Source organism: Podarcis muralis, chromosome 10, assembly GCF_964188315.1.
Source record: "Podarcis muralis chromosome 10, rPodMur119.hap1.1, whole genome shotgun sequence".
Taxonomy (NCBI): Eukaryota; Metazoa; Chordata; class Lepidosauria; order Squamata; family Lacertidae; genus Podarcis; species Podarcis muralis.
Genome location: NC_135664.1, coordinates 53038594 through 53063083, shown reverse-complemented (window position 1 = coordinate 53063083; position 24490 = coordinate 53038594). Strand labels below are relative to the sequence as shown.

Genomic DNA, 24490 nt, shown 5'->3' with positions numbered 1-24490 from the left:
TTGTCCTGCTTTCAACCACTGTGCCATTTTTTCATCCTGACAGAAGCTCTGAGAGGACTCTTTGATTCAATCATTCAGAGCAATTGAGTCTCCATTCACCCTGCTTTTCTTCTAGGACTCTGCCAAATATTTGTGTGCCAAGTGACTGTACAGAATACATAGCTCATTTCAGATTAAACTACATCTAGTGAAAGACAAATCACACTGCCCCAATTAATGTAATAGCTGCAATTTTATTTTAGATTAAAAAAAATTTGCTGCACTGCGTGTAATTTATTTGCAAGTATCCTGCATTCATTGAATTAATAGCAGTAAATCCTGGCTGCTGCGCTTCGTCTCCCGACATCAGAACAAGGTGCTATTAGCCTGAAAGGATAAGGCAAGTTGTTTACTTGCTTTGGGGTTGTGTGTTTCATTCATTAAAAAAAAAAATTTACCTGCCAGAGAGCCGCATCCATAGGCTTAGAATAAATTATAGCCTTTAGAGTGGCTCCACGTTTTTGTTTTATAAACTGTACTAATTTGGGACTGCACCATTTCAGACTACAAGGGGGGGGGGGGTAAGGGCATGTATTTTTATGGCTCCCACACATTACCCACACATTACAAAACCCTGAATAATTTCCTATAATGCATCATGGGTTCATTCTGAAAATATTTGTCCCAAGTTCTTAGGAACATAGGAAGTTGCCTTATACCAAATCATACCATTGGTGCATCTAATTCACTGTAGAAGCTCTATGGGGTTTTTGAATAGAGCTGTAATCATCAACAACAACAAAACCCCAACAGTATCCAAGAAAAAAAGATCCAGAATCCATAGTAGGGCATTACCCTACTATTAGGCCAAGAAAAAATGTCACAAAACAGTGAAGGAGCTTTCAAGTTCTTCAGAATTCTCCATTAGGCTGAATGCTAAGCAAAGGCAGGAAGGTGGAGAAAAGGGTACCTTGATTTTAAAGCCTTAAAGGTCTCAGTCTGGAGCACACCAATTATGTTTTCAAGTTGTTCTCTGTGCTCATGAGGATTAGAAATATCATTTTTTTAAAAGTATGTAAACAGAAAGACTTTTTTATTTTGCCTTACGGGGTGGTCGGCGTCCAGTTCTGCTCCGTAGCTGAGAATTTGATTGGCAAATCTATCCAGTTCTTTAATCGTTCTCGGGAACCATGGAACTAGACAGCGGGAAAGAGAACATGAATAGTCTTTAGCTTCTTGTTGCTGGCTCCCTTCAGTGACTTTCTGTCACTGAGCTACGGTCTTCGCCAAATATAAATCAGCAAAGTGTTAGCCCTTATTTAATGTTAATGCTAGGAAATAATAATGCTCGCATTCAAAGCATTGACAATACTGGGTCTTATGGCATTTAAGAACTAGCATATTTCCTGATGGCACAAGGAAACAGTTAGTGTTTACGGAATCACAAGGCTAATTTTTTTGTTTTTGATGTAACAGTCTAACTTACAGCCGTGTTGACTGTGACTGATACTTGTAGCCAAAAATATATGGAGGGCACCAGGTTGACGAAATCTGCCTAGGATGACATTTTGGCGTTTACATGGCATATAAGAAAAGCTTTGTGCACTGAATTTCCGCCTCTTACATAGCCTCTGTCTATTAAAATAGGACATTTCATACAGCAATAAACCAAGGATATTGAAATGTGTTCCCCCTAAAAGCTAAGAAATATTATGAATTGTACCACTAGAGGGCAGCAGAAGCAAAATATTGCTGCCTCAGTCACACACACTTTCTCTTACTTAAGAGTTCTGTTTACTTTAGGGAGTTGTAGGTATCTCTTAAAGACCTTTAACAATAAGCTTGTCCGCACACTACAAGGAACACAGGCGCAAGCTGGCTTTACACGCATACAAGTGTTTGCATTAAAGAGCCAATTATTTGTTGGTTTGGCATACACAGGTACACAGATTGTTCACCCCTTAAATGCAACGGGTGGATACCTCTAACATAATAAGCACAAGCAACTCAAATTTCCACCTGTGCAAGGAGATTTATGGGAAATTTAAAAAGAGCGAACTTTCTCTCCTGCTGTTAATAACAGCATTGCGGAGGAGTGTGACTGTCTTGCTAACCAGCCGGCCAATATGCACTGCTCAGAGGTACATCCCACGGTATGGTCTGAAAGCACGAGACAGACAGCTGATAGACAGGTCTGGGTCTGGGCAGTGACTGGATGGGAGGCCATCTGTGAACCCCACAGAACACATTTCAGTGATGGAAGGAAGCTGGGAGACTAAGGTTTGAAATACCAGTAAATAGGTGCCTTGTGTGGAAGCCACTTTTAGCCACATTGCGCACATTCTAGCACATGGAGGCTGGATGCGAAGAGGGATCCCCACAGTTTCAGGGACTACATTCCTAGAACCACAGAATTGTAGACCCTGAGGGTCATCTCTAGTCCAACCCCCTGCAATGCAGAGATATGCAGCTGCCAAATACAGGGATCGAACCTGCAACCTTGGCATCATCAGCACCACGCTCTAACCAACTGAGCTATCCACTTCTGAATGAACTTCTGGAGCTCTTTTATGTGCTTCTGTCAGTGCTGAGACATATAACCGTTGGTTTGTCCTGCCCAGAAGTGTCTGACGGACAGCAGACTCTCCAAGAGAGTCTGCAAATGGGCTCTTGATAAAGCAGAGATGCTAAGGACTGGATCTGCTCGTGACATTCTGCATGCAATGCATGTGCTCTGCCCTTGAGCTAGGAGACCTCTCTTTATTGGATGTAGTAATACTGCAGTCACAGTAAGGTAAAAGGAAAAGGACCCCTGGATAGATAAATCCAGTCAAAGGTGACTATGGGGTTGCAGCACTCATCTCGCTTTCAGGCCGAGGGAGCTGGAGTTTGTCCGCAGACAGCTTTCCAGATCATGTGGCCAGCATGACTAAACCGCTTCTGGCGCAACGGGACACCGTGACGGAAGTCAGCAGGCATGGAAACACCTTTTACCTTCCCGCTGCAGTGATACCTATATATCTACTTGCACTGGTGTGCTTTTGAACTGCTAGGTTGGCAGGAGCTGGGACAGAGCAACAGGAGCTCACCCTGTGATGGGGATTCGAACCGCCGACCTTCTGATCAGCAAGCCCAGGAGGCTCAGTGGATGGCCATTGATTTTGTCCAACAATGTCTTAAGGGCTACAGGATCTTCATCCCTGGTCTGCTTAAAATTAAGTGGGGGCTTACAGTCAGGTAAGAAGGTACAGGATTGCAAACTAAGGCTGTGCTTGAAAAGCCTTCCCTATTCTCGTGTCCTCCAGATGTTGCTGGATTGCAGTTCCCATTAGCCCCAGTCAGCATGACCAACGGGATGATGGGAGTTGGAGTCCAACCACATCTGGAGGGTACTAGGTTCCCCACCCTAGGACTAGATGGGACTTTGAGCAGATAAATTGTTACGAGGGCTAATTTGGGCTCAACTGCCCAGCTTATGCCGGAACCATTGGCCACAAAGAGCAAACAACAACAGCATTCCAAGAGATCCTTTTTAAAAATAGAAAATCACATTATCCGCTTGCTGAGATGTTATTTGGCCCATTCGATGGGCTCTCTCCTCCAGCCCCAGTTAGCCAGACATGTTGTCTCTTCCTGCTGCCATTAATGAATGGCCAGAGCAAGCTGTTGCAACACTGACCCTCTGTGAAGCTCTGCAGAGCAAATGCAGGCTGATCAGTAATAAATATTGATTTGTCTGCAGGAGAAACAGCAGAGTTTTATGGTCCTGCGGTGAACACCCAAGTAGTGACCAATTTAACATGGGGTCAGATGCTTAATAGGATGCTAATCAGCTATTTATATGAGGGGGCAACAAAACCGGAGGGCTTCAGAGGTTCTGGGGAACTCTGTCCGTTCTGGGGAGGGGTCAGAGACAGGGCTTTAAAATTTATTGTCGGTCCTAGGCCCAGGTTGGAGCCTTTTAAAACATAGCCAACTGCTCAGCTCAGCCCCAGGGTCCTAACAAACAAGGCTTCTACAGACTCTAAGCCTCTCGCTTGTCTCCGGACAGCAAAGCATTGTCTTTACCTCCCAACTCCCACTGAAACAGAATCATATTTAATTCTTTTATTCAAGGCTACTAGGGGGGTCTGAACTTTTTGCCCATATTAAAAAGGCTTGTGAGCAAATGGCACCGTGGCTTAGTTGGCCGATAACAAATCTTGAGTACAGCTCATGGCTAGTCTGGAGAAAGCTTTTCTCTCTAGATTGGAGGAGCTCAGTTTTTAAAATGGCACACAGATTGGAGAGAGGGGTGACGTCCTGTTTGAAAGCTGCTGCTCAAAGCAGCTTTCTCTGCATTGCTTTATGGGAAGGTTGGCTGCTCATGATAACTTTGCAATCTACAAGATGGCTGTGTAAATCAGCTTTCTGTAAACCCCAATCCTAACTGCGTCGACTTGAAACTAAGACCCAACAGCTTCAATGGGTCTTATGTTTAAGGGAGCATGCCATAAGATGCTATAAATGAGAGAGAAGTAGAACCCTCTTCTCTCTCTCTTTTGGTCCAAATTATAATTAAGAAAGATGAAGCAAGATAACCTCACCTCCCCCCACAGACCCACACAGACCCCAAAGTAATTAAACCTTCACTTTTAAGTGATTGTGATTCCCTGCCAAGCCATAACATTTTGCCCCTTTCCTGAATGGAGGGCTCCAAATATTTTCCTTTTTCTCAATGCAATGTCATGGACAGGACACAAAGGGAAGGGTAAGGAGATTATAAGGATTTATTCCAGGAAGATATTACTACCCTTTCATGTTGCTCCCGGGAAGGAAGACGAGGCAGCAGACCTAAAGCATTTTAAGCCAACCTTAACTGAAATCCTATTAAGATCACATCTGCTGCTTGAGAAGCCAGGAGGGCATTAAGATTTGGATACGTGTACATGTGTATGAGACATAGAGAAGGGTCTGCATGTGGACACTCATGGAATACTGCACTGCTCAAAGAAAAGCTACCTCCAGGTGACTGTCTTAATCCTGTGTGCCTATTTATTTCTATATAATGAATAAGGAATCCATAAGTGACAAATTCTGAATGCAAACAGGTGGCGTGATGGGACTCATGCTCTGATTGTGGGCTTCTTTGAGTGCCTACTCTTGGGAACAGGAATTTTGCCTACATGGACCTCTGGTCTGATTTGGGCCCTTAGGTTATGTCTTTGTGAATATGGAACATATCTGAACCATTTGGCACAGTGATTGTGGGGAAATATTTGCCACTGACTAGGTATAGATGAATCAGCTTGTTCCCGACCCATGCAAACTTCACAGGTTCATTCATAAGTCTGTTCTGATCTGTTTTCCCACAAATAAGCAATTCTTTTAAACAATCCACATTAAGAACATACCTAAGTATGTCATTAAATATGTGGTTTGTTACAATATACATTGTACATACGCTTCAGGTTACAGACTCAGCTAACCCAGAAATAGCACCTCGGGTTAAGAACTTTGCTTCAGGATGAGAACAGAAATTGCGCGGTGGTGGGCGGCAGCAGTGGGAGGCCCCATTAGCTAAAGTGGTGCTTCAGGTTAAGAACAGTTTCAGGTTAAGAACGGACCTCCGGAATGAATTAAGTGTGTAACCAGAGGTACCACTGTATTTAAATCACATAGTTATAACTCAATGTACAAACATATTTTATATCCAGATTTAATACCTTGAGGGAGGAATAGAATGCCACACTAAGTTAAAGACCCTTGGCAATGTGCTAGCTGCAAAAGGACTTGCTCTTGCAGAACGGCAGGAGGCTAACATGCTTCTTGCTGCTAGTGGCCCAACAGATTGCTGTAGCCCCAATACTTTCTGTTGAGCAACAACTGGTTGCGCAACTGCTGGCACAACCGATGTGTTGGATTTCATATTGCACAACTAATATTATTTCCCTTATGCAAGTTCAACAGCCATTGCCTTGATGGTCAAAGGGAGCTGAATCCAAACTTTGAGTATTATCATTATTATTATTAGCCAATAACTGTATCAGAAAAATGTAGAAATGTGCAAAGGATAATTATGTTCTAATCAACAAATTAATCCAGGAGGTATGGATCACATCAGTCTACACTGGAATTCACAGAAATCAAACTCCTCAAGCATCCCTCCTACCATCTGGGTCAAAGGAGATATAGCTGCTCCAGCTACATCTAAACCAGGGACGAGGAACCTGCATTACTACCCAGGTTGTTAGAGTACAACTCCCATCAACCCGAACTATTGTCCATGCTGCCTGGGGCTGAGAAGTGTCGTAGACCAAAAGCATCTAATGCATCACAGATGTTCCCTATCCCTGCTGTATGCTATCTAACAATCCCACAATATCTGGTCTCTGTAGTTAATCAATGCTAGTCCCAAAAAGTCTAGAAGGATCAGTAAGTGTGTATATATATATATATATATATACACACACACACACACACACACACACACATATATATACATACACACACACACACACACACACACACTGGTACCTCAGGTTACATACGCTTCAGGTTACAGACTCTGCTAACCCAGAAATAGGGCTTCAGGTTAAGAACTTTGCTTCAGGATGAGAACAGAAATCGTGCTCCGGCGGCGTGACAGCAGCAGGAGGTCCCATTAGCTAAAGTGGTGCTTCAGGTTAAGAACAGTTTCAGGTTAAGTACAGACCTCCGGAACGAATTAAGTACTTAACCTGAGGTGCCACTGTGTGTGTGTGTGTATATATATATATATATATATATATATATATATATATATATATATAATTAAAACATTACACATTGTCCCATACCAAAGACATGCACGCCAGCCAAATTTTATATCATGGTCTTCCAAATCTAAAATATCTGCATTTTCCAATATGATCCATTCCCTTTACCAACACAGATATGCTGCCTCATAATAGAATTGTAGGTCTGGCAGGGCAAAGCCTCCTCTTTCTTTTACATCTATCAAGATTTTATGTTTAATTCGTGGCTTTCCCCCCTGCCAGATAAATTCAGAGATATCTGTTTTCCATTCTTTGAGGCAACTTAACTTATTTGCACTCGGGATCAATTGGAATAAAAACAGCATCTTAGGCAGTACATTCATTTTAATGGCTGAGATTCTGCCTAACAGTGAAAGCTGCATCCTTCCCTAAATCTCCAATTCTTTCTTAATCTCTTTCCATAGTTTAATATGATTATCTTGAAATAAATTGAGATTCCTCACCATCAGCCAAATCCCCAAATATTTTACTTTTTTACCTATTTTTAGGCCAGGCATTTTTTCTAAGGCCTTTTTCGAGTGCTGATCCATGTTTTTAACCAACATTTTGGTTTTATCTGTATTTATTTTGAAACCTGTCACTTCTCCAAACCTTTTCATTTCTTCTAAGGCTTTGGGATCACTTACCATAGGTTGTTCCAGTGTTAACACCACATCAGCAGCAAATGCCCTTAATTTGTAGACTCTGCACCCCTCCTCTATACCTTTAATTTCCTTCCCTATTTCTCCTTATATGCTGAAGCAATATTTCTAACATCAGAATGAACAACAATGGAGATAAGGGGCAGCCTTGTCTATTACCTTTTCTTACTTGGCATTTGTCAGAGAGAATATTGTTTATTAGTATATTTGCAGATTGATCAGTATAAATTGCCTTAATTCCTGCTTAGAAAGAATTACCTATCTCCAACTTCTCTAACAACTTGATCATAAATGACCAAGAGATATTATCCAAAGCTTTCTCAGCATCTAAGAAAATTATAGCTGCTTGTTTTTCATTTCTTACTTCCAGGTACTCAATTAAATTAATTATATTTCTTATGCTGTCTTTCATTTGTCAACCTGGTAGAAAACCTGCTTGGTCCCTATGGACTCACTTAAAACCTTTTTCAACCTGTTGGCTAAAACTGCAGCAAATAATTTATAGTCACAGTTAAGTAGTGAAATTCTTCTGTAATTTTTAGTCTTTGTTAAATCACAGTTTTGTTTAGGAATCAGGGTAATGTGATTTTCCAGGAAGCCGGAACAACTCCAGTCACTAAAATTCTAGTGTCTTTAAGTGGTTCAATCAAAGCCTTCAGATGTCTTCTAAAAGTTATATAGTTACTCATCTCCTTGACATCTGATGGGAGGGTGTTCCACAGGGTGGGGGCTACCACTGAGAAGGCCCTCTGCCTGGTTCCTTGTAGCTTCACTTCTCACAGGGAGGCAACTGCCAGAAGGCCTTGGAGTTGGACCTCAGTGTCCAGGTTGAATAATAATAATAATAATAATAATAATAATAATAATAATAATTTTACTTATATCCTGCCCTCCCCAGCCAAATGTGGGCGGAGATGCTCTTTCAGGTATACAGTAGGGCTGGCAGTTAACCTCTTTGCTGTAGGGAAGGAATGTTGTTATTCTGAACAATATCTCCTTACCAGCATCCTTCCTCTTTTCACGTGAAAGCTCGTGGACATCTGCTCCAATGTCGTCTCTCAGTGTATGAATGATTCCCTCAAGAGCTGGGATGTTCTTGCTTTCCAGATTGATGAAAAATTCGTACTCATCTTTGTTCAGCCGGGAAGGTCTGGATTCAATGTGGATCAGGTTTATCCCCTTCTCCTGGAACAAAGACGGTAACATAATGAAAAATGAAGCACAATTTTGGCTGACGGCCTAGAAAGTGGCTGGGATCACTGGGTAGTTCACAGCACAATAAAAAAAAGAGAGAGAGAAAGAAATCACACTATGTTTACGAAGACTGAGCAGGCACGCAAGTCCCCTGGTGTCTTCCCCACTATGGCAATATGCATCATATTTTCTAAATTTGAATCCTATTTTCATCAAGGGAAGTAATAGTACCACTCTATTCTGCCTTGGTCAGATACCACACCTGGAATACCCTGTCCAATTCTAGGCACTGCAATTTAAGAAGGTTGTTGACAAGCTGGAATGTGTGCAGAGGAGGGCAACTAAGATGATCAAAGGTTTGGAACCTAAGCCTTATGAGGAATGGTTGAAGGAGTTGGGTATGCTTAGCTTGAATAAGAGGAGGAGACTGAGCGGAGATATGATAGTCATCTTTAAATATCTTAAGGGCTGTCACATGGAGGAGGGAGCATGCTTGTTTTCTCCTGCTCTGGAGGGTAAGACTCGAACCAATGGCTTCAAGTTGCAAGAAAGGAGATTCTGACTAAACATTTGGGAAAGCTTTCTGACAGTAAGAGCTGTTCAACAGTGGAACAGACTCCCACAAGAGGTGGTGGACTCTCCTTCCTTGGAAGTTTTAAAACAGTGGTTGGATGGCCATTTGTCATGGATGCTTTAGCTGATATTCCTGCACTGCAGGGGGTTGGACTAGATGACCCTTGGGTCCCTTCCAACTCTAAGATTCAAAACGATGGACTGGGTATGGATAGGACATCCTTATTTTCATTTTCAGAAATGTTGGAGGATACATTTGCCTAAATTACCATATGCAACTTTTATGCCCATTCTCTCCTTGTTGTGATGCAAATCCTCTTTTTCAGTAATGCCTAGCTGGCCACCTGAGCGACTTCTTCTTTCTATCAAGTGACTATTGTAAGCAATTAAATGGACCGGTATCCTCACCGCATGCCAGAAGCACAAATTCTTTTCTTTCTTTCTTTGTTTAAAAAAAAGAAAAAAGAGGACTGCTTGGTCTGTGTTGAAAACACTGCTATGGTCATTATAGAAAACAGTCACCTCGAAGAATAGCCATGATAAATGCTGTTTTTTTGGGTACTTTAACCTTAAATAGATTCAAGAGCAGACCTTTGTGCATTACTGACACAGAACTCTGAAGTGGCTCCCCACCATCGCTTGCCGTGAGCACTGCTGTATGTGCCTTTCTCTGAGTTCTTAGCAGTGGACACTACAGATGAACTTAAATTGTTTGACCAGATACCAACACAATAAGTTGAAAAGGTCAGAAGTGCATTCAAATCCTGCAGCTCAGGAAAGATGTTCTCCTAATTGAGCTGGTCTCCATGCAAATAATGCATTTAACTGGGCTGCTCCCCGAGGTCAAGTTGTTTTAGTTCTCTAAAGGTCTGCATCACACACAGACAATGCTTTGTGTTTGCTATTTAATTAGGTGCTCGCAAATCATTAGAGGGCTCCAGCAATAGGAAAAAGTTAAAATTACTCCCAGCAAGATTTATTATGATTGAGACCAGGCTCAAAAAGTCACAGCCTGATCTCAGCAAGGAACCTTCCTTGGATCATCTTTGAGATTAAGGCTTTATATCGGAGGTGTATTTGTCTTTACTGCAAAGGAGCTATGGAGCATCGCACTCGGTTGTATCGCATCTTAAGAGCCGCAGCCAGAAATGTTACAGCATCTCCACCACTTAGGGTCCGGTGCCAGGGTAAAGCTGCAGCACCCACCACCAAGGAGGCCAAAGCAGAGGGCAGAATGGAACTCTTTTTGACCCTTCTTATGTGAGAGTCCCCGGATTCGCTGCGGAGCAGAATGAATGACTGCAGGGCGCCAGAAAGGGGCAGATGGCTGAAGCTGTGGAAATAGAGAGATTAAAGGAGCGCCTATTGCTGTTCTAAAAGCCACAAGGCCACACAAGGAGGAGGTTGCGAAGGATGCTGAAAGTTGTCAGGAGAACACTCTTCCCCTTCCCATAGCTACAATTCCCAGATTTCCCTGCGATGAGGGACAGGATCTCAAGCCATTCTGAAAATTGCACCACCCGAGTCCCCTAACAACTCTTAGCAAACTACAACTCCCAGAATTCTTTGCGGGAAGCCATGACTGTTCAAAGTGGTATCATGGTCATTTAAATGTAGGGCATAAATGTGGCCGTAGTCACAACTAATTTGCTGGTCTGTATCCATTATGTGTTTCTTTGGGCTCATCCAGATTTTCTTTTGAGCTGTGTTTCTAGGTACAGGTCCTAGAAAGTGTCTGAGCATGGGCGGGTATTTTTTTGCCCTGGCACTTTCCCTGCAGAAACCCGGTCTTTGTCAATGAAACAGAGCAAAAAGCAATTCGTGGACAAGTCGGATTTGTTTGTTCCAATTCAGCATTAAAGAGTGGGTTTTCAAAGGGAAAGTGCCAGGGCTAATAATAATAATAATAATAATAATAATAATAATATCACTAGAACCTGGAACTTTTAAAGCACAGTATTGTGCCTAGAAGGCATGGGGCAAAAGGTAAGTGTGATGAGCCCTTTGAGGTTTGCTCAAAGATTCACTGGGCAATCCCATACTTCTTATGCAGATATAAACCCCATCAACTTCAGTGGCATTTACTCCAAGGTAAGTGCACTAACTCCAAGTTAAGCATGTACAGTATTGCAGTCTAAGGATGTAAAGCAGTACTCACTCATAAGTCCCACTGAACACACTGGAATTAATTCCAAGTAGACATGTACAGAAATGAGCTACAAAAATTGTTTTGGGGCTTCTCTAACAACATTTAGTAACATTCAATTAAATCCACAGGTTATTGGGTTGTTAAAATTCATGGTTATTCTGCGAGCCATCTTGAGATTTTATGATGAAGGGTAGTATATAAATTTAATAAACAAACAAATAAACGTGATCTCTCCGTTACTAGCAATTGGTTTAATTCAAAATATTTATAGCTGTTTAGAGCTAGGTAAGTTTTTGAAATCCTAATAGCGTTTCAGTACTCATACTCCACCTAGTGCCTAATGCTAAACTTGCAACTAATTGTATATAAATTCATTTCAGAGTGCTTACAATTATAAAATAAAAGAGAGTGTTTTCCATTATAAAATACAGTGGTACCTCGGTTTACGAACAGTCCTGTTTATAAACATTCGGTTTACGAACTCTGCAAAACCGGAAGTAGTGTTCCAGTTGCGAACTTTACCTCGGTCTACGAACGGAAGCTGACTGGTGGAAGGGCACCAGCGGCGGGAGGCCTCATTAGGGGAAGTGCACCTTGGTTTAAGAACGGATTTGGTTTAAGAACGGACTTCAGGAACGGATTAAGCTTGTAAACCGAGGGACTTCTGTAGTGCTTACACTGTTTACTCCAGGGTTCTTGGATGCATTATTCTGTAAACCGAGTAAAAGAAGCAGAAGAAGTTATACAGGCCTGTTGAACCACTGCACTATTTTTAACTTTTTTAAAAATAAAAAAAAGCCTAGCCTCTTCTAGGTGACCTATTTATTGAGCATTCATCCCAATTTGTTTGCACAACATTTTCAGGGTGGTTAGACAATGTCGACTATTTACAGAGAATTCATTCTCATGTCTTTATGGGGAAGTTATACAATATTGCATCAAGCAATTGTTACCCCATACTTCCCAGGGCATTTCCCTAACTTTTTCTTTATTGCAGAAAATAAAGGTTCTGAGAGATCTGCATTGGCTCCCAGTACGTTTCCGAGCACAATTCAAAGTGTTGGTGCTGACCTTTAAAGCCCTAAACGGCCTTGGTCCTGTATACCTGAAGGAGCGTCTCCACCCCCATCATTCAGCCCGGACACCGAGATCCAGCGCCGAGGGCCTTCTGGCGGTTCCCTCATTGCAAGAAGTGAGGCTACAGGGAACCAGACAGAGGGCCTTCTCGGTAGTGGCACCCACCCTGTGGAACACCCTCCCTTCAGATGTGAAGGAAATAAGCAGCTATCTTATCTTTAAAAGACATCTGAAGGCAGCCCTGTTTAGGGAAGTTTCTAATATTTAACGCTGTACTGTTTTTAACACTTGATTGGGAACCGCCCAGAGTGGCTGGGGAAACTCAGCCAGATGGGCAGGGTATAAATAATAAATTGTTGTTGTTGTTGTTATTGTTGTTGTTGTTGTTGTTATTATTATTATTATTATTATTATTATTATTATTATTATTATAAAATGATGGGGAGAGGGGAGCAAGTTGTGCAAGTGCTCCATTATCAGCTTTAACTGAACTTAAATTTGCTAGCATGTTATTGAATCCAGCTTGGAAATACAGAGTCTAGAAGCACCCTGAATCTATGTTCACCAGCTGAAGTAAACCAGACATGAAGTTGAGAATTGTCACCTCCCATATCCTGTACAACAATATGTCAATGAACAAAGCTTTTTCTTTTTCTTTTTTGCCCACATTATATTAGCAACAACATCTGTTTCCAGGATGCTCTGGAAAGTGGGTGAATTTCCTGAGTCAACAGTTTCTCTCATCTGGAATGACCCCGATTCCCAGCTAGTGAAATGGAAGGGGATGCGCTGTAAAACTCCTTTGTAGCTCCTTTGCTATTAAAACGTCTCCTTTCACATCCATCATGGTAAACCTCTTCAATGTTTTTTCAAGGAATGGTAGCCAAGTGTTGTGCTGAGCAGAGCTGTCTCTGTGTTCTTAATGATGGTGTTATCAAGCACGTTGTTTGAACCTCTTGCCACCTTTTAAGAACATAGGAAGCTGCCTTATACTGAACCAGTCCACTGGTCCATGTAGCTCAGCACTGTCTGCACTGACTCCAGAGATTCAGGCAGGGCTCATTCCCAGCCCTACCTGGAGATGCCAGGAATTGTACCTGGGACCTTCTGCATGTACAGCAGATGTTCTGCCTCTGAGCTATGGCTCTTTCACAATTATAAAACACTTTCATCTTCTACTGAAGACAACAAAAAGACTGCCCTCAAAACCATTTGTTCCTCCCCATTTACTTATAACATCTGAGGCCCTACCCAATTCCGTAACTGAATTTTTCTCAATATGTACTCCACCCATCGGGACGCAGGTGGCTCTGTGGGTTAAACCTCAGAGCCTAGGATTTGCCGATCAGAAGGTCAGCGGTTCGAATCCCCGCCACGGGGTGAGCTCCCATTGCTCGGTCCTGCTCCTGCCAACCTAGCAGTTCAAAAGCACATCAAAGTGCAAGTAGATAAATAGGTACCGCTCCAGCGGGAAGGTAAACGGCGTTTCCGTGCGCTGCTCTGGTTCACCAGAAGCGGCTTAGTCATGCTGGCCACATGACCCGGAAGCTGTACGCCGGCTCCCTCGGCCAGTAAAGCAAGATGAGCGCCAACCCCAGAGTCGGTCACGACTGGACCAAATGGTCAGGGGTCCCTTTACCCTTTACCTTTACTCCACCCATCTGTTTCCATCCCTGATGAAAATGCATCACTTTTAACAATGAGTTTATTCCCGCATTCCCCTCATCAGAGTAATGGATGGGTTAATTTTTATCTGGGCTGAACAGATCTCCTGCAGCAAATGGCTATGCCAGTTGCATCAATATACAAACACCACTCCCCTCCGAAAATGATGTGACCATCCACTAGGTTGCCAAATGTGCAGACGTGACTCTTTGAAGGTAGCTAGGGTAGTTTCACTAACCAAAGTAAATATTGCTTTTTATAAGCACATCCAAAATACTGAGAAAGATAACTGTTTTAAAGTTCTGTTTGCTCAGCAGAAGGGAGAGGAGGCAGAGAAATCTTTGTTAAGAGTTACATATCTGACTTGACTCTATACGCACATTTTGCCCACTGCATATAGCAGGTGTGGGGAACCTTTGGTCCTCCAGATGTTGCTGAACTACAACTCCCATCATCCCTGACCATTGGTCAAGGTTGCTGGAGATGATGGGAGTTGTAGTTCAATTAACATCTGGAGGTTCCCCACACCTGCCAATGCAGTTTGGGCAATTGCTCATTGCCTAGCACTAAAGGAGCTGGCAAAAATTCAATTTTTCAACTCAGAACCAGCTGCATTTTCTTTTCGGGATGCTTGATAGACAGATGAGTTCTGAGTAAGATGCATTGACTGTGGGGGAACCAGTTCTGGAATTCTTACACGCACGAACTTTTACTTTGCTGGAAAGGGATTTATTGTTCCCATTCTTCCAGGTAATCAATATTTTTCCCCTGGGTTAACCAACAGAAGTGGTCTTGGGATGTATAACTTTTTCTACTTGTATTTCCCCTCCATATTTCCCCTTCACTTGCTAGCTAATTTAATTTCCCCCCAGATACAAAACAAGTTGCCAGTAGTTTATTACACAACAGTTTCTCTGTTCAGAACTATTCCTCTCAAATGAGCTGCTTTTAAGAGGAGACTCAATGTTCTTTAAAGGAAACAAATGAAACCACAGAGGCTGGGCTTTTAACATGAGATGCTCTCCCCAGTGAGTCATGCCCGGCTCACCAGCACTGGCATCTTTTTGGCATCAGGTTAATACTTTCCTCTTCTCTTAAGCATCAGATGAAATATGATCCAGCTGTGTCAAGGCTTTGTTAGTGCTCTCTCTTGGTTGCTGATAAGTCTTTTCCTCCTCGCCGGCCCCTGCGCAGGCTGGTTTTATGCTTTCATGCCTTACGTGTTCAATTTTGATAGTGATTTTTGTACGTTTTAAAACAATTTTGTATATTTTAAAACTTGATTGTAAGTCGCCTAGAGACTGTCCTGAGTCACGTTACTAGCAGTTCAAAAAGAGCTGTTAATAAAGGCTCATAACACCCTCTGTGGGAAGTACAGTTTGTTTTGTGATCATCCAACTTCCATAGTGTTTCCCCTGAGAAAATTTATTTGGGGACACTCCCACCACATGTGCCAGAACTGTATGCAGTATCCCAAGTGTGGTCATTCCATGTACAAAAGCATTATAGTATTGGCAGCTTTATTTTCTGATGATCTCTAACATGGAATTTGACTCCTTTTTTAATAAAAAGAAAGATGTCTCACACAGGAGTAACCTTTTTATCAAGCTATCCACAGCGACCCTGTGATTGCTGTACTGGTCACTGCCAATTCCTCTGGTGTAAGTGTGATGTTAGGTCTGTGTTTACTCAAATAAATAACAATTGAATACTAGAAATTGTCTCCAGCAGCACAAGGATCATGAAGTCATTAACTCTATGATTCTGCTGAGTCTGCTGTCACCTGCATGGTTATTTAAAACACATACAAATTTGATATCAGCAAAGTTTTATACGTGATCCTCTGTACTTAGAAATCCACCCCATACTGAAGACATTCCCAAAGAGATGGGAAATGGATGGGACCCATGGACATGGCAGCAAGTGCATGGCTGTTACTAAAAACAGCAGCTGTACATCTAGTTCCAGCATCTGCAATATCTAGTAGAATTTGCCTTGTGCTGTGATGTCATGGCATTCCACTTTTCTCAGCCAATGATATGAATTGGGAGTGGGGAAATGAAGAATGATATGATGGCATAATGCAAGAGTTTTCCCCAGAGGTTTTTTAACATGCATGCAATGAATACATGGGGTGTGGGGTGCAGAGGTGGTGCTGCGGTAGCGCTGGACTCAACAGCTAAGAATAATGCATCAGGATTGCAGTTTTGACAGCCAGATGTCGGTTCTGAAATTTCAGTCGTGTTTCTCTTGCCGTACAGGCTTAGCAAAGCACATACCTCAAATATGCGCAGCACTTTAGCCAAAGCTCCAACTTCTTCTTTGAGGGAGAAAATCAAGGAGATTGCATCATTCTGGGCCTTGCTTTCTTCAATGTAGCTGGATTCCTGCATGATACATACGCAAATGTTGACCATAAGTCTTTTCTCATAAACATGGGTTACAAGAAAAAAGAATGGGACAAACTCAAACCATCTGGGCCAAAGTCTACAGTCTGGAAAGTCTGCTATGTGGTCAAGAAATCTTGGAGGCAGGGGTTTCTTGTGTCTTGGCACAAGAAGCTAATAAAAGCAATTTACTATGAACAATCTTGCTAACGAGGAAATGGTGAAGAAACAAAGAGATTCAAAGACTGCTGGTAGGTTGCACAATTTTATGAGGAAAATCTTGAATAGATCCATGGAAGTGTTGTTTGCAAATCTAAACAACCCATGAGGATTTGATTATTATTAATTTTTACACCAGTTAATTTTATCCCTAGAAGAGCCAGGAATCCATCACTCAGAAGATGCTTTTAACATATTAATTTAGTCCACGGGGGGGGGGGGGAGCTGCTCCTCAAAATAGGTCACAGCTAAACAAAAGAGAACTTCACCTGTAGAAGTCCGCTTGGACACTGAAAATGTTTGAAGAACAGAAACTACTCAGGGCAAATTTATATGTATTAAACATTTATATTCAGAAGTCCCCAAATGTTGGCTTGGCATGATTGTCTCATACAAACCTGACCTACTCCCTCCTGACTGAGGGAAGGGGAATGGTCTCAACCAATGTCATGCTGAGCTCCAGGACAGCTTAGAACCAGGGACGACTCACTGATTCAACACGTGAGTATGACTGAAGGAAAGAGCATCCGACCTTTATCCAAATTTCCACATTCAGGACAGGATTCTGCTCCCAGGACTCATCCCTCTAGTCTCACTGACCTTCAGAAGTCTTGCTGCTTTCAAGTGCATCCAACAGGCATTAGGCCAAGGCAAGCACTGGGGCAGGCAGTTGCCAGATTAAAGGATATGGTCACCATTGGAAACCTGGAGAGTGTGTTTGTGGAACCCTGCTTACATGCAAAATCTGGCATGTAAGTAGGGATAGAAGCACCTTGATTTGAATTCTGACTTTTGTGAGTCTAGAGCACTTGAGTTTGTCTCCGGGGGGCGGGTAACAATAGATAATAACTGAATAATATTTACTTTGCTTGTATGTGGCTCTCATGATGTCTCCATAGTCTCCCCCTCCCTGCCTTCAGACCTGGACTGCAGGCTAGGGGTATCATTTTTGAAGCCTTCCCATTGTTAAAAAGAAAACCTGCACACAACTAAGATGGCAACTAACACGTTAGGAAGAAATGTGCTAGCTCGTCTTGCCACCTGAGTGGCAAAAAGTTTAAAAATAGATGATGATGATGATGATGATGATGATGATGATTATCATCATTATTATCATTATTACTATTATTTGGAGCAGTCCAGAAATTCATCACCCACCTGCAGTCTGAAGTATACCACCTCATCCTGCTGCACTTTCATTCCATGACAAAATTACAGATTCAGCTGATTTGGAGCAGTATAATAGAATCAGCTCCTCCCAGACTTGATATCTAAATTTTACCAAAAGTATGAGCAATTTTGAGGGTATTTCTCCTCAAGGAAAACACCTAGGGAATTCAGAGGCCAATAAGAGACTGGTAAAATTACTCAGAAGAATTTCACCCACCCCTTCCTTCTACTATTCCTTCTAACTATTATATTGAATTCTTTCCTCATTGAAGCTATTTACTGAAATAATTCTGTGAGACTGGCTAACTTTGGCCAGCTCCACAGGAACAAGTGTATGGACTACAGTCAGCTATAGACACCTGGACTCCTGCAGGAAATAATTGATCTTACACCTACATTTGCTCACAGCAGATATGTAATACATGGATGTCATACACAAGCGAAATTGCATCTTTGAACACCAGTGCATACACATTTCACCTATACATGCACCTATATATGGGTAGCAACCGCACAGAGGTGCTATCGGGGCAAGATTTTGGGGCAGAAATCCAGGACCCCCACTAGACTGAAGGAGCAGGAGGATCCCCAAAAAACAAGGCAGACTAACCACATTTTAAAGTGATGTAATACAACCCAAAGGGGTGAAGAACCCATAAGACCAATAAGTCAAGTCTAAAATTACCCTGCTGCATAACTGCATTCACATATTACATGTTCACCTGAATTTTTCCACTGCAGTCCTAAAGTATATAACGCCTCTACCCAGTGCTTTTTTCTAAAAAACTATATGTTTAGGGGTACTCTCATCTTCCTACTCATACTGAAATATTGGCACTGCATATTTGAAATGGGGAAGTGCTGTGCTCATGAGCTCTGCTCCCCAGTCCCATTAAAGTCCACAGAACTGGGCAGCGCTTCCAACTTTCTGGAACTCTGCATTTGACAACAGTTTAATATGCGAAAATTAGCAGGTAAAGCGCCGGACAGAGAGAAAGGCTGTTGCTTGTTAATTTCTGCAAAGGTCAAGCCATTGTTGAAGTCATATCGAAGCTGGTCGAAAAGCTGTCAGCCCTAAAATCAGAAACTAGTAAAGTGCTTATTATAATGGACTTACCTGAGAGGCATCTCCGTTCATATGGCTAAAGAATTTATTATCCATTTCCACCCTCCAGCACTAGTGATCAGGATGTTTCTTACAGGGAGGAAAGATGGGTGACCTTACTGTGTTTGCAGGAACATCTGAGTATAACGTACACAGATATTTCAAGTTTAGTTTATAATTGAAGGGTCAGCCCTCTTCCTTTGATCCTCCCCTTCCCTGGGGTAGGCGGGGCGCTCTGCACACACCCCTGCGCCACCTCCTTCGGGCTCAAGAGGCACACATTGTTTACTCACGTCCAACGAAAGCCACAAGGCTGGAACACCTTTTAGCTTTGCCATGTGGCTTCTGTGTGGACGGATGGAAAGAATCAAGAGTCTTCTCATGCGGTTTTGTACTGTCTGCTGTGTTTAAATTCCAGCTCTGAAAAGCTTCTTCTTTTGCCACCCATGTGAGGAGAAAACAATAACAGAATTTCGACATCTGACAACATGCGATGTTCCCATCCATGCTTAACTTATTTGCCTGTGTCTGTGTGTAAGGAAGACTGATGGGAAAGTGACATAGTTACCTCATCCGTTGCCTCTTTATAATTTTGTATCGCTGTGGACAGAGTTTACCCATGTAGATATAGGACTGTTGTGTCTAAAGGGAGATTAATGGGTTGCATCTGTTTAACAAATGTTTAAGGGAAAGGCAACTTAAGGAGGCAGAAAAGGGCATTAATAGGCTCCTATGTTTTAAACGGGACGCAGGTGGCGCTGTGGTCTAAACCACACAGCCTAGGGCTTGCCGATCAGAAGGTCGGCGGTTCGAATCCCCGCCACAGGGTAAGCTTGGCCCCTGCTCCTGCCAACCTAGCAGTTCGAAAGCACGTCAAAGTGCAAGTAGATAAATAGGTACTGCTCCGGCGGGAAGGTAAATGGCATTTCTGTGTGCTGCTCTGGTTCGCCAGAAGCGGCTTAGTCATGCTGGCCACATGACCCAGAAGCTGTATGCCGGCTCCCTCGGCCAGTAAAGCAAGATGAGTGCTGCAACCCCCAAGTTGTCCGCGACTGGAACTAATGGTCCTTTACCTTTATGCTTTAAATAAAAACCACTAAGGACAATGTATTTAGTGGGAGGGCCAAAGCTCATCTACTTTGCATGCAGAAAGTCATTGGTTCAATCCTTGGCATCTCTAGGTATTACTGGGAGTGAGTCCTGTCTGAAACCCATGTGAAATATTGCGGGATCTTAAAATGATCACTAACTTTACCCATCCACAGCACTGCTTCTAGTCCTGGGTCAGAAGAAATATTTTAATGGAGGAGCTACCAATAGATGCCAGAGGTTGATGCCGGCCTGACATTTTCATAGTGGTGCCCCCACCATTGGATTCCTTTTGGTGCCAAGGCTGACAATTATTTGGTGCCACCTGAGCCCTTTTAGAAAATAAATAAATTCCGGACCCTTTTTATTTCTAGTTTGTTTGTTTTTTTATCCTGTCCTGGTGTTTGTTGTCTGTGATGCTCACCTGTGATGTAAACCACTCTGCGGACCCTACTGGATTGAAGAGGAAAGGTATTAAAGTCTAAGTGAATAGCAGCCTCTCCTTTTGCTTCATCCTCCTCCCACTGAGCACTCTCTGTGAATTGACTCCAAGGCCTTTTATCATCCCAGTCCCATGGAGAGGGAGGCACAGATTTGCTTCAAGGCATGGGGTGTGTGGCTGGGGTTTCCATTCCCAATTCCCTGCATTCACAGAAGTGAGGGTGAAGGACAATCTGGCTTTGTTGTCACCAACCACGGAACAGAGGGCTCAGCCAGGATATTTTTCTGCCTCAGATGGAACAGCAAATGTCATGCTGCTTAAAGTTTTCTCTTTCATTCAAGCAGTAAACATTTTTTGTTAAATAAATAAATACTCCCTCTCTCAATTCAAGGCACAGAGCACCCCAGGCTGACCAAGTCATTTTGACGCCTGAGGCAGAAAGTTCCATAAATCCACTCACCCCTTTACACTGCAGGAAGGTGCTCCTCCTGCCCATCGTGATTTCAATGTCGGAGGCCCCGCCTTCTAGCCCACTTCCCAGGTGGCAAAGGATGTCCCTGGAATGAGCTTGCTGCCCAGGAAGTGGATTCAGCCTGCTTTCACAACTGGCCAATCGCAAGCAGGCATGGGGGCAGACCACTCCAGGGGGTGGACCCGGCTGGGCCTGTTGGCTTTGTTCGGGCCTGCTCCCAAGGGCCTTGGCAGCCACTGTCGTTGGATCACACATCCGCCCTCTCGATTTTTCAGATGTGGGTTGCATTGAACAGCCTTGCTATGGACCTTGTCAGTCACCATATTTGGGACCAGGCTGGAATTTTCCCATATGGCTAATTGGCTCCTCCCATCTGATTTTCACCATCCTCATAGCAATCATCACAACTTTGGTGGTTTGGGCATTGGGTAGGCATAGTCTTGGACAGAGGGGAGGTTGTAGTCTCTGCCTGCCCCTCCTGAAAATGGGGTATCCTATTAATGGGATCCAGGGGAGATGCTTCTGTCGGGATGCCCAGGTAGGGCCTAGGACCACAGCACTCCCCAAGTGCAACCCAGAGGGGGAGCTACTCTTTGATGTAGGTCAAGAACTTCCTCTCTTCCAGCTGGCCCCATATTAAGTACTTCCGGCAAGCGGGCTGTTATGGCTTGGTCTCTCCCACAAACGCAAGCTGACTCTGGCTGTTAATTATTTCAGATTTATTGATAAAACAACAAACTAGGACGGAGCTCCTCTACCCATCGTCCTCCCCAGAAGATGGAGCTCCTCCCCCTTCCCCAGCATGGAAACCCCCACCTTCTCTTCCAGTATCTTTCGTGCGTCTCGGCCATTAGCCACTTTTGAGATCCTACGAGATTTGGGAGAGAATGTTTCCTGCATTCCAACATCTGGCTCACTATTGGAGCTCTCACACACCTGCCTGTCACTCTGGCCCTGTTTTTCTCCTCCCCTTTGTTCCGAGCTCAGTTTACAGCTGCTCTCCCTCTCCTCTCTGCCTTCAGCTGCTAACTGTTCTCTCCCTACGCCTGCTTCTCCTCCTCCTGTCAGCATCTGAGCTTCTCTGACATGGGCTGGAAGGAGTGTGGTCAACCCAATGCCTATGCCAAACCTCTTACATCTGTAATCAATAAAGTTGTCTATCAAAATAAAAGGCTGTTTATGTATGCAATGACGGCAGCAAGGATGCTTCTGGCCCATAGATGGAAAGAAGGAGAAGTACCAACCAGAGAAGAATGGCAGACCGAGCTGATGGAATATGCAGAAATGGCAAGACTGATGGCAGGAAGACCAAGTATTTTTGAAAGACTGGAATAACATTTTAATATATTTGAAAGACCACTGTAAACAGTTGAAATCATTGGCAGGAACACAATGACACTTGTAAAGTAACATGAACTTTGGTTACCATGATTACATAATAGATGGATTACAGTAAAAGATGCAGGAATAACTTTTAGAAATGGAACTCATGGAGGGAGGGAAGGAGGTCTGAAGGTTCGAAAGAACTTCTTTTTATTTTTTGGAATGGTTATTTTTGCTGTATTATGTAAAACTAATAAAAAATTATATATATAAGAAAAGTTGTGGCCTGGCCCAAATTTGAACTTGCCATGTCTCATTATTTAGACGGTCCGTTGGGCAGAGGACACCTAGGCATGCAAGTGCCTTTCCCTGAGAGTACAAAATCCACAATAATAAATTAATTAAATAACTAACCATTGGCTGCCCTTACATAACACTCCAAAGGCACTGCCTCACTCTGCCTAATGGGAGGGCCAGTGCTGGCTTCTGGGAGATCACACACACCCTGCTCTCCCAGGAAGAACACCAGTGAGGGTTTTGGCTATTTTTATTGGTAGTATTTAATAAACTTGGATTTTGTTTTTCAAGAAAAATAAAATTATTTACAGAGTGCATTATTAACTGCATATCAAACGTACAATAAAATACAATTCAAGACCATATAAAACACCAACAAATGAATTAATACATTCAAAACACTATTTCCGGATGTTATTGGAAGCCAAGAGGACCAACACAAATCCAGCATTAAAATGATCAAAATGAGGCAAAAAACTGGAGAGTTTTGAATCTCAGATCAAACTAGTTACTAAAGGCTGTAGTAAAGAGGTGGGTCTTTAAGGCCTGTTTGAAACCCATGGTAAACAAGACACATTTGTAATGGTTTAGTGGAACTGCATACCACACACTTGTGGGTTACTCCACGGCCCGGAGCAGGGAGCCAACTCCCGTACTACCCTTCAAAATGAACTCTGCTACAAAGGTCAATTGCCCTAGAGGGCAATAGCTAGCTTGGACGTGTGCCTTCTTTAAAAGGAAATTTCAATTTCTTATAGGTTTTTCTTTTTAAAAAAGTTTTGAAACATTAAATATTGTGTAACCTTCCCAGACCCTTTAGGGTGAAGCAAGATCTCAAGCAAGCAAAACATTTTAGCTACTCACCATACTGGTTCAAACACTCCCTTTCCCCCCAGAAATTTTATGGCTGATGTCAGACAACCTGATGCAATAGGCACACAAGGCATTCACTTTGCGAGAGGCTCTGATTGGCAGCAGCAGGGGGACTGGCTTTCAGCGACGTTGCCAGCAGTGTAAACAGAACGGTTAGCACATCAAGCATTAACTCTCCTGTGGGGAAAGTCTGCCCCATGAAAGTTTCATCCTTTTTATCATCTACAAGCACAAACTCCAAGGCATATTAGTCAGCATATTGAATGAGGTCCATGTAGAACAGCCACAGTACAAAATAAGGCCCTACGTGTTATGACAAGCAACATTTTTTTAATGCATGCTCACACTGACTGATTTTATTTTGAAGAAATGCCATGGGCATCCCCAGTCCTATGGGGAAGGGCCCTAACTCAGTGGTTGAGCATCTGCTTTGCATACAGAAGGTCCTAGGTTCATTTCCAGGTAGGGCTGGGAGAGATTCCTCTCTGAAACCCAAGAGAGCTGCTGCCAGTCAGTGCAGGCAAAACTAAGGTAGATGGACCACTGGTCTGACTTGGTGTAACTCTATAAATAAATTCCCCATTGAGGACTGAGACCTCCTGATGACTGAAGATCCAGATGAATAGGTAGAGCCCCCTGACACTGAAGATGCTGAAGAGCCAGTGTGGTATAGTGGTTAAGAGCAGTAGACTCGTAATCTGGGGAACTGGGTTCGCGTCTCCGCTCCTCCACATGCAGCTGCTGGGTGACCTTGGGCTAGTCACACTTCTCTGACGTCTCTCACAGGGTGTTTGTTGTGGGGGAGGAAGGGAAAGGAGAATGTTAGCCGCTTTGAGACTCCTTCAGGTTGTGATAAAGCAGGATATCAAATCCAAATCCAAACTCCCTCCCTAGGTCTGCCTTCAGGAAGGACCCTTGGGGTGGGCTCCTGACCCACCACTGGCAGTGGAGTCCCTGACCAAGTCACCCCATTTCTCCCTTAAGATCATCAGCATTAGAAGATCCAAGGCAGCTGGTCAATGATGGTGTGCACACTTG

The 24490-nt window shown here is 43.1% G+C and overlaps 1 protein-coding gene across 2 annotated transcripts in view; it reads right to left on the bottom strand.

The window, feature by feature from the left end:
- Positions 1 to 24153, bottom strand: part of PAH (phenylalanine hydroxylase) — a 41610-nt gene extending 17457 nt beyond the window's left edge. Inside the window, exons 1-4 of one of the 2 annotated variants that reach the window (XM_028745890.2) lie at positions 23444 to 24153; positions 16355 to 16462; positions 8419 to 8602; positions 1087 to 1175 (exon numbers count right to left, since the gene is read on the bottom strand). In XM_028745890.2, coding sequence (XP_028601723.2) covers positions 1087 to 1175; positions 8419 to 8602; positions 16355 to 16462; positions 23444 to 23446 — 384 coding nt within the window. In that variant the 5' untranslated portion in view covers positions 23447 to 24153. Of the gene's footprint in view, positions 1 to 1086; positions 1176 to 8418; positions 8603 to 16354; positions 16463 to 18968; positions 19123 to 23443 lie in introns of those variants that run through there. The other variant, XM_077935045.1, reaches the window with a different exon arrangement.
- Positions 24154 to 24490: the final 337 nt, after the last annotated feature.